The sequence below is a fragment of the Channa argus genome, chromosome 1 (assembly GCF_033026475.1).
Source record: "Channa argus isolate prfri chromosome 1, Channa argus male v1.0, whole genome shotgun sequence".
Classification (NCBI taxonomy): domain Eukaryota; kingdom Metazoa; phylum Chordata; class Actinopteri; order Anabantiformes; family Channidae; genus Channa; species Channa argus.
In genome coordinates this window covers 17,620,931-17,631,603 of record NC_090197.1, presented here as the reverse complement: position 1 = coordinate 17,631,603, position 10,673 = coordinate 17,620,931, and the positions used below count along the sequence as shown (strand labels likewise).

At 39.3% G+C, this 10,673-nt stretch overlaps 1 protein-coding gene across 1 annotated transcript; it reads right to left on the bottom strand.

Annotated features, from left to right (window-relative positions):
- Positions 1-1,580: 1,580 nt before the first annotated feature.
- hepacam2 (HEPACAM family member 2) lies at positions 1,581-10,305 on the bottom strand. The gene is made up of 9 exons (XM_067503465.1): positions 10,032-10,305; positions 6,709-7,068; positions 6,335-6,622; positions 4,548-4,847; positions 3,530-3,655; positions 3,208-3,229; positions 3,072-3,106; positions 2,575-2,648; positions 1,581-2,490 (listed from the first exon to the last, which is right to left on the bottom strand). Exons 1-9 carry the CDS (start codon positions 10,087-10,089, stop codon positions 2,380-2,382), a joined length of 1,374 nt encoding a protein of 457 aa, XP_067359566.1. The 5' UTR covers positions 10,090-10,305; the 3' UTR covers positions 1,581-2,379.
- Positions 10,306-10,673: the final 368 nt, after the last annotated feature.

The following is a 10,673-nucleotide window of genomic DNA, read 5'->3' as shown; positions in this document are numbered from 1 at the left end:
TTAACTTTTTTAACCGTCTACAATTGTTTGAATTCTAATGTAAACTACAGATTAATGTAATTATATTAAGTGCAATATAGCTATGTCAAAATATAACACTTACAGTAAGCATTATTCTGCATAGCCTACTTTACTAGTGATACATAAGGATTACACTGTTTGTGTTGCTGCATTATAAACTAAACCACATTTCTTGAGCAAAAGGGATAAAGTCATGCCATCGATGACTGTGTCCTCTAGCTACATCTCTGTCAAAGAATATAGGCAGCCTGCTTTGTAAATGCTCCCTTATAGGTGTTATTTCCAAAAGCACTTGGTTTAAAGCAAGCAGCACGCAGCAGACAGCAGGCAGTATGAGCTCTAGTTCCTGGTTAATGATGCCTTAGGTTATTTCCCAGTCAAATGAAGGTGAGGTCACTGTCCTTAGGTGAATTCACTCCACTGTTGTTTGTTAGGCAGTCATCCACAGTGCAGATCCTCCCTTAAAGCATACACCGAGACGGAACAGATGGCAACCCCTACCCGGAGATGCCACCACAAAGACACAGAACACTCACTTGGTCAGTACATAAGCTATAATTAGAGGTTGGTTCAGTAAACTGCTTGTTGTTATGCAGGGGGAGCATCATTATATGCAGCATTTTATGAGGGTCAGATCTCAAACATTTATCATCATTGGACAGTAAATGAGTTATAGCAAAACAGTGCATTGTTTTGCCTTGTTGGCACACATAAGATCGGTAAAGTTATAAAGTATAAATAATACAATTATAATATATATAGTAATTCATTATTGCTCGCTAACAAACCTGAATATCAAACATTTTCAAATATTTCGATGAACTTAAATTTAAACATTTTTGTGCTAGATCATTTGTCATGAATTGGAGTAGAAACACCTAGATTGGGAGACACATAATGGGGACACCACAATGAGCTGAACTATACAACTGAGCTCAAATAAGGGAAAGAGCACTGCTGCTTTTGAGCTAAACGTTGCAATTTGCAGATAGAATTGCCCTCTATTTTCTCAACAAAACATCTTTGTGTCCAGGTCTCAATATGTGTGGGTTCTCTTTACCCCACATATTCCTTCTCCTTCTGCTTTTTTCTTCTGTCACACACAAGCAAATAAACACACTATTTTATCTACTCGTGACAAGGTGACAGCGGGAGCAGGTGGGGGCCATTCTGCCACATGCTGAACCATCCTTCTGTTGCTGTCTGTCTCAATATCCAGCAAGGTACCCAGCATACCAATACAGCCAGTCTGAGAGCAGCAAACCCTCTGCAGCAATTTCAAGACAAAAGTAACTCATGCACTTGTTGTAAGAGATATCACAGCCAGGACATTAGACAAAGGCTGACTGTAAAGCAACAGAACAGCTGACATCTTTTGTTGGCTTCACCAAATAGTTCCATCTGTGATAGAGAAAAATGCTCTTTTTTTTAAGACCTGATTGCTATTGCTATTCCATGAAAACAATGCATAAAGAAACAAAACTACAATTCCTAAATGAAATGAATACATGTTTGTTTGTAGTCAACAATCACACATTCAAAGATGATACACAACAGTATATAGTTCCATCTTTAATAAAGTAAAAAACAAACATTGCAATGCAATCTGTACAATAATTTAATCGTTTCTGTTCAGCAGTGTATTCTGTACTTGTTGAGCAGATGAAATGCTACATTTGAGGAAATAGGGCGAGGAGTTTAGAAATAAAAGATTTGAGCAAAACAAATATAGATACAAGATATTTATAAAGAATCTGCAGTCCATGTACAATATTTACACCTAATCTAGATATATTTTATACAAGAAAAGGCATTCTTTATCTTTAACACTTTATGTTCGAAACAAAATTCTCTTTGGGGAGAATGTTAAATTAGAAAGATTTTGTTTAAATGGGAAATAAAAACCCTTAGTATTTAAAATTACCATCTGCTTTAAATTGCAATCAAGGTTTGGGAATATGGGTACCTTGTAGGCGCCGTTCAAATTTTACAATGTAAAATAACTACTAACGTGCTTGCTTTATTGTGAACTCAGTGTCCTTTGTTTCTGAATGGATAAAGGCAAAAATTTCAACTTCACTTAAACTTTAAAACATTTAAGCATACAGTACATTCATATGTATGCTTGAATTTCATTCATACATACATTTTCATCTCACAGTAAAAGACATTTAACATCTCTCCCACGCTCTGGACAATAACAGTGCACGATCAGGTTGTGTAGCGCGCAAGCTTCCTTCCTCCCATGTGCAAAAAATGGGCCACCAAAACCCCAGCTTTAGGTTTTGATAACAGAGAATTCAGAGATCAGAGCTACACAAGAGTCTTTAAGTGAAATTCCAACTCATCAGCTGGAAGTTACTTCAGCAAACTGTGACTAGGGGTTTCAGGAACATGTCTGATCACATCGTAGATGGTGGTGTGCATATCCTGAACTGACTCAAGGCGAGCCAGAGATCGGCATGAGGCCTGCGGGATAGTTGTCGTGAAAAATAAGTTGAGCATGTACAATAAATACAAGTGTTTTATGATCTATATCAACATGAAAAATACCTGTGCTGATTCCATTTTCCCAGGTATGGAGACAAACTCATAGATGCCAAAGTCTTCTGTTGCATCCTCGTGACCTGATTATACACACGTTTTATTAGACCAACAGTTCTATCGTGTGGATATAAGAATGACCCTCTGTCAAACTTTACAGTATTATGATGAATATCATGAAGCTGTAGTAAACTAAAAACTGCTTATTTAGATGGAATGAATAAGACATCTTGATTGTGTTTACCTCTTTGGCTTTACATTCTAGCTATGTCAAACCTGTTTTTTTTTATGACTTTCAGTTTACTGAAAAACCAAAGCCCTGCTCATTCATTATTCCTTATAATATTGCCTCACAACATATGATGTAAGATATGTGTATGTGTAAATATGATGCTAGAATACTCTATAATGTGGGTGACCTTGATGTCTGCAGTGTTTGATGGTACTGTATAAGCAAGAAAAAATATAAGTAAAAATAAATAAAAATATAAGAAGGAGCCACTTACCCGAACGAGGAGGTTTCTTCTGCTCTGAAAGCGGTCTGCAAAAACATACAAACAAAGCAGTTTATTAGAGTGCAAATGTGAATTAAAGGCACATTGTTTAGTGTCTTTATTCATTTTATATATTCAAGGCTTTTACCTGTTGTACATGCTCATAAGCACTGCAGGCAAAGAAAACAAAAAGAAAGAAAGAAATATTTATTCACAATACAATACAAACCTGCAATTTACGTACATTTATAAATAACCAAAAAGGCCTCGGTGTAGCAATTGGTTTAGCGTTAATTCACACCAGGGAGATGTTTGCACTTTACTGCCATAATATTACAATTCTAACCATTCAAAAATGCAGATTTCGAGTACGGGACATGTTAAAGAGAAGGCTGAGTTGGCAGGAATTAAAAAGTTTTGCAGCTCGAAAAACACACATGTTAAAGCAGCAGAAGGAGAAATAGTGTTACCTCTCTTAGGATGGCAGGATCTCCTGAGGAAGAACAACAACATGCAACCTATTACGAACAAAGAGCAAACAGTAATGGCTGCCAGTGGAGACACAGAGGTGCCCTCTGCGGTGTGCTTCTCTTTCCCTGTAAACAAAACAAAATGAACATGCATTGTAGCAAAATTAGCACTTTGGATTGCTGTAGAGGATGATATATATTGTATCTTAGGTTATTGTAAGATCTAATAAATCGATGCTCTCTGATTTTTTTGTCTAGTGCCCTCATTAGGGAAAGATTAAATTTGTCCAATACCTTGTTTGATGGCCAAAAATTAAATAAAATTTAGGTGTATGTCATATTTGATAGTAATTTGCAAATTTTAACATTGTAACAGATACAGCTAAAATGGAAAACCTGCTGAATGTTACAGTTCATCACTGCTATATGGCTGGAATCTACTAAAATAGGATGATTATTTCACAAGTTTCCTATGAATTGTTGTTGTCAACAAAAAGAAACTTCTGTTGACTCAATAAACGCCATTTTAAATCATAGCAAGTGTCGGCAGTAACCATCATTAAGCCTAGCTTTTCTCAGTATCACCAAGACAACTTATCAATGTCACATTCGGCATACAGAAACTCTGCATGCTATAAAACTTAGTCAACAAACACAACAGCTGTTATCCTCTGTTTACTTTCCCAGTCACTGTACTCTAACACAGGCTGTAGGCGTCGGAACCTAGCAACACTGATAAAACCTGAGTTTCATAGTAGGCATGTATATTTCATGTCCATAACCTGGTTTCACTTTTCACCTGTTGTTGTTGTTCAAACAGTACTGCAACAAGAGTATTTCAACCCATCTGTTCCCAAAGCTGGACTGTGTTTGTCATTGTCAAGATAAATCTCTCATAGCTCATCAAACTCTTCTGTTTTTGGCATGACCCACTGTTTACAGAGTTTTTTTTTCTCAGAGGATTTCCAAAACCTACCCACGCGCTGTTCCTTCTTGCCATAATCCACCCTCTACACACCTGTTCCTAAGCTGGCCACCACCAGAGTAAACTGGGCCTCGTCCTGCTTCAGGGTCACATTGTTGAAGGCACGGCACATGTACTCCTCAGCATGGGCCAGTCTGTACGAGAGGACCTCAAGCCGCGGGCCTTCAGTAATGACTTGGGTTGAATTGCGGCTCTTGGAGATCCAGACGTAGCTGTTTGGTGGGTTGGAGTCAGCCTGGCATTCGAAGAAGACCAGCTCTCCGGGGTTGATGGTGAACACCTCCCCTGTTCGAAGACCCTGGACAGAGTTTACCTCCAGGTTGTACGGACCATCTGCGGGGGGCCAACAGTGGGTCAGGGAAACATGACAGTTTTTTACTGCAATGAAGAATAGTTTCTTTACTCTCAATTATTTTATTCTAACACATGATGGTGCAGCAGCATGTTAAATAAGTGAGCTTTTGGTGATAAGTTCCCAGATTCTAGAGCAGCACATTGGCTTCCCTGTACTAGTGTCAGCATGCCCTTGAATAAGGCATTTAAGTTACCAGACAACTGTAGTGCAGGTAATCAAAAGTAATACCTACCTGCAGTACTCAGTACTGTGCAACGTCGTGAAGTCAGTGTGTGCAACTGTGATCGTGTAAAACTGCTTTGCTGAAAGTGTGATGTTCAGCACATACTGGAGAAAGGACACTGCTTGTCATCAGAATTATTTGAAGACAAACCCACTCATTTTTCCAACCCATTTAACTGAAGGAAATACTGCATATAGTAGTACTACATGGACGATTGCTATTTCACCTCTCACATGTGCTGAAATGGTGTAAAACATCATTGTCTGGTTTGTTGTGTACAGACACAATAAAAATCTGGATCATTGTTCTTTACTCAAAGACTAGAACCAGGATGAGTGTCCTCAATGAGAAACCAAATGTCCTAGAAGTCACATCTACATTATAACTAGATATCTATTTGTTGTTATTGAAAAGACTTCTTGAAGCACTTCTCGATAAAAACTGCTTTCCCTACACTGTAGAGTATGAACCTATTGCTAAGCATAATATTTATAATTTAAATCTGTTAGGATTTACTGAAACATTGCCAATCTTAAGAATTTGTTTCCATTTTTAGTGAGTCCACCCACAAGCACAATTCTTTAAGTGATAGCTTTTAGTGTGGGACATGTAGGACATGACATGTACGAAACAAAACACAGTAAGGAACTATTTTAACTGTTGGTAGTAGATTATTGCTGCATAGAGCTACTGAATGCTACACAAACACACTTTGTCTATACAAACAAAATTATACGCACTATACTGTATACTCATGGTGCACTTCTCAGTTTACTTTGAAATTAAAAACTAAGAAACCTAAAGGCATCTCCCACATTCAAACAAATGAGTGGAAAGATCCCTAGTTCCGGCTCAGCCTAAAAAGAAAAAAAAAAAAAAACTGGAGAGTTTATCAGTATATCTACACCCTTTTGTCTAAAACAGAGAAGCTCTGTGAGATAAGCAACATGCAAATATCATCCCATAACAGCCGTGAGTTTTCAGCAAGTAGTCTGATCTCACAGACATTTACATATGACCTACTACAGTACCACGAGAGACCAGCTCAAAAGAGAAAATATAACAATAGATGGAAACAGATCTGGTGCAAAATTCTAAAAAAAAAAAACATGTATTTAACAACAATTAAAGCTCTGATTGACTTTTCTCCCATCTGAAAACTAATTTGGATGTTTCAGCTGTACTTGGCACAGAGTAAAGAAGAGAGGAGAATCCAGATTTATATATACAACATCTACTCACAGTACACATTGAGGTCCATAGGCCTGCTGTGTCGAGCGTGGGTTACAGCATTACTGGCCATACAACGATAAGTTCCCTTGTCCTCTTTCCTGACAGGACTGATTAACAGTGTGCCATTATCTTGGGAGAAGTAATATCTGTCGCTGGGACCCAGTGCGACATTGTCCCTTAGCCACTGGAACACAACTCTTGTTCCTCTTTCAACAGAGCAAGTCCAGGTTACGTTTGCTTTGTCTTCAATAACTGCATAGGTTGGGTTCTTGTCAATGGCTGGAGTGGAAACAGGGACTAAAGAAAGGACAAAACGGGTTTAGGGCTGAGTCCACCTGATATCAATCATAACAGGACATGATGCTGGATAGAAAAGAACTCACCATCAACTGTTACATGCACAGTTCTCTCCTCCTTGAAAACCTGTCCCGTCTTGTTATGAAACTCTATGTTGAGGCTCAGGTGATAATCCCCCTCATCATCTTGGCTTAATTTGTGGATTAACAAAGACACATTTGGCTCTTTGAAGAGGAGGTGGTCGCGATACATCATGTCAGTAATTGTAGCTTCGTTGGTAAATGTCACTAACGTGGTCCTGGTCCCACTCGGCTTGGTATGGGACCACGTTCCCTGGATCTCAGTCTGATCCAACGGAAATCGTGTCTCCACAGACAGGAGCAGTGACTTCCCTTCAATGCCATGATGATGTAATGAAGGGACATGGATGAAATGTGAGCTGACACCTGCCATAATGGAGATTTCAGGAGAAAAGGGTAAGAAAGAGGAAAAGAAAGACGATTACTGCACATGCAGCATGGCATATGTCGAATCTCCCTCACAATACACATGACTAATACATGGCACATGACTAATTTTGTGTGTCTCATGTGTTTCATGGATCACTTCAAAGAAAAGGTGCCACCATTCACCATCTGGCAAATCATTGTTAGACACTTGTTTGTTATTTTCTCCATATTATTTAAGAACCCCATGGTTTTGGATCAGGTTTAGATTGGACCACATTGCGGGACACAAAAATTTATCCTCTTTATATCAGCAGTTACCACTGCTGTCAAATTACACTGACATGTTATCAAATAATACAGTTGGTATAGCTAACATTTTAGAAGAAACTGTCCAATTTACCCATCTAGCAGGTCGGACCAGACTACTACTCATTTGCAATCATTGAGGTCACCTGACAAGTTTAAGTTTTATTTCCAATGTGCTTTTAGTTCTGTTTTGCGTTCCACCAACTCCTGAGGAAACCACAATAGGAGTCTTTATAGCCTCTATACACTCCCTTATTTCCAAAAACTAGTTGTAAACTCTGTCTGGGTTTTTGTGTTTGGACAGGCTAATTTAATTTTTATAGCTTATTCCACTTTAAAGCTTTCTGACCTGCCTGGAAATGATGGAAATAAGAGCATGAAAATGAACCAAAACAATAAAGTTAAGGACCATCAAAATGCTCTTAGTTTGGTGACAATGCTATTGTTGGTATTGAAATACTAAATAATCGTGTTTTAATTATGAAAAAACTCAGTGGGGAAGGAACTGAACGAGTTTTCATCTAAACTGACCATGCATAAATTTGCTCTATCATGAACTACAGAATGTTGATATAGGAAAACATTGTTAGGCTGTTCCTAATGTTCTGATGATTACAGGCAGAGGGAGTGACAAATGCAAATTGTGGCTGTTTTCATTTAAAACATTAAGCCAGTTCTGTTTTAGCTGTTTGATCATGAACTCTATCGTAGTCGTTTAATAATGCGGGGCCTGAAACTTCAGTTAATATTGACGCAGCTCATTACATAGTGTCGTTGTTGGCTGGCTTTTCGATTCCGAACCTGTCGCAAAGCAAACACTTGGGCTGTCTGCAGTAACTACATGACTGCTGATCTATTGCACCTTGAAGTCTGTTTAAGTTGTGGCTGGTTGCCAGGGCAGTTTATTCACTGGTAACCTGATGGAAACAAACTGGGTATTCAAACACTGTGGGAGGAGTTATGGTTGTTCTGGAGCAGATACCTTCAGTTTTAACTGTAAATTTAAATCTAATATTTTTAGTCAGTATTTGTAAAGTATGTCTGTACCTCTTCCTTATCATTAGGATGACTTCAAGACTCAGTGTTCGGGTAACTATGACTTGGTGTAATTTGGTAAGATTTTATTTGTTAAGTTATTTAATTTTATTCTCTAAAATTTGAAATGTGAGGCAAATCAGTGGACTGTGTTTGGATGCCAGGGTGAGTTGAGCCGCAGCATGTGAGTAGGCAGTGATACTCACATCATTTCTTCTATGTTTCCTCTTTTCTAATGCGTGTCTGCTCTTTATCTTCTCTTTCTCTGTTTTAGAGAGCAAATATTATTTTCCTATATAACTTTTAAAAATTTTATGACTGTGCATGTGCATGAGTGTGCATGAAGTCTTCAGGTGTAAATCAAGCCTTTGTACTTCCTCTTCCTCTGGGATGTCCACCTGGTGCAGCCGATGTTGGCCAGGTCACAGGTGACTGCTGACCGTGTTGCTCATCACAATAGATATACTGTGCATCTGGTGTTATGTCCTAAATAATACATGCAGTGCAAACACCCCCATGACACTTCACCACACTTTCAGGCCCACACACATGTGTGTGTATGTGTGTGTGTTGCGTGGGCGTTTCAGAAACAGGAGTGTGCCTGTGTTTGCAGCAGCTGAGAGCTGGCAGGCTGAGAAGACGTGTGCTGTGCCCGCTCCTCCACTGTTGTCCCCAAACAACTCAGATATTGTTGTGGTGATACCGAGGAAATTGCAGTAACAGTGAGCTTTCACAATATTCATTTTGCTGGTAATGCACAGGCACATACACATTCAAACAACTGTGTCTCGAGATCTACAAGCACCTGCGGCTTATCCCGCTCACACACATCGCAGTTGTTTGGATGCTAAATAAAGTCACATGGTGCCACCGTCTTTCTCTTCTTTAAGTTAAGAGAAGTATTGTTCCTCAATGAAGGTTGATGAACGTTAAAGCAGGGGACAGTTGGGACTGAGGGACTTTTCTGTTAGATTTATCTGTTCATGTGAGAGATACTGGCTCATTTCAGTTACCACTGACTCACAGAATTATGACCTGGGTCACTTCCTCTTTCCACGGAACCTGTCCTCATGTTTTTACTTAAAGCCAACAATATTAGAAAAGCTAATTCTGTCAAGTCACATGTGGGGTTATTATGAAAAGGACATGCAAAACAAACCCAGACAGACTTAAAGCTACACTTTAAAGACTGAAACTCCCATTTAAACCGGCTGTGGAGATGATAGGAAGTACCTCAGTGTAGGGAAGTTGTTGATAAACTTTTTTGCCAAAATGATAGATTTTTTCCTTTATATACAAAAACTTCCAGTGACTGTTATTAAATTCACTTCTCATCCCAAATAATCAATTTTTATCATTTATCGTTTTATCAATTTCCTTCCTAGATTTAGGAAGGAAATCATCTGATCTGAATTCCTTAAAAACAAAGGATTTCACAAGGTTTTTGAGAACATTTCTTACTGTGTACCATAACAAAAAACTTCCTCTATTCACCCCTCAGCTTTACCCTGCCAACCAGGCAAACAGAGCAGCCACAGTAACTGCTATGGCTGCAACAATACAACAGTGACAACTCAAGCACAACATCCCACCACGACGCCTTAACACACAGTGCTCACCTGTTAGGATGACCAGAACAGAGCAGACACAGAGCGCTGTTCCTCCTGTGGCCTCCATGGCATCTTATCCTCTAGGGATATGTAGGACTTCTGACAGGGAGGCTTGGAGTGAGAGATATAGCTAGAGGAGAAGAGAGGAAGAAAAATAGGTGGTAGTGGTGGAAGAGAAGAAGGAGGAGGAGGAGGAGGAGGAGAGAAATGTGACTGGTTGTGGTGACAACATTTGCCAGGGAAATAAGCAGAGCTAGCTTTAGCCTGCATGCATCCAGGCACCTCCCATGTGACACCAGGAGGAAGAAGAGGTCCACCTGGAAGAGAGACAGCACAGTATGTTTCTCACGCACTGAACAAGGGAGAGAGACATAAAGGCCAAGGGTTTCACTCTGTCAAAGACAAACGGGGACTTAAAAATGTAAAAGGATAGTTGAGAGCAGAGTGGAAGCTGTCTCTTCTACTCTATAGTACACCAGCTGCCTGCTGCTCCAGTCCCTAAGGCTGGGAAACAAAGAGACAGACAGTCAGGGAGCTTTTATCTGCTAACTCCACAAAGTTTGATTAAATTACAGAGCGCTCAGTGGACAAAAAAGGTGGGCATTCAGTTATTCTGTCTGTAATGATTTAGTGAGCGAGACATAACAGAAC

What these genes read in the sequence shown, in the direction of transcription:
- hepacam2 (XM_067503465.1), bottom strand. Translation starts at nt 10,089, where the DNA reads ATGGAGGCCACAGGAGGAACAGCGCTCTGTGTCTGCTCTGTTCTGGTC. An exon ending in TGTGCATGTAACAGTTGATG is followed by an intron (nt 6,623 to 6,708) that starts GTGAGTTCTTTT and finishes TCCTTTCTTTAG; the next exon opens with TCCCTGTTTCCACTCCAGCC. An exon ending in GGTGGCCAGCTTAGGAACAG is followed by an intron (nt 3,656 to 4,547) that starts GTGTGTAGAGGG and finishes TTTTGTTTACAG; the next exon opens with GGAAAGAGAAGCACACCGCA.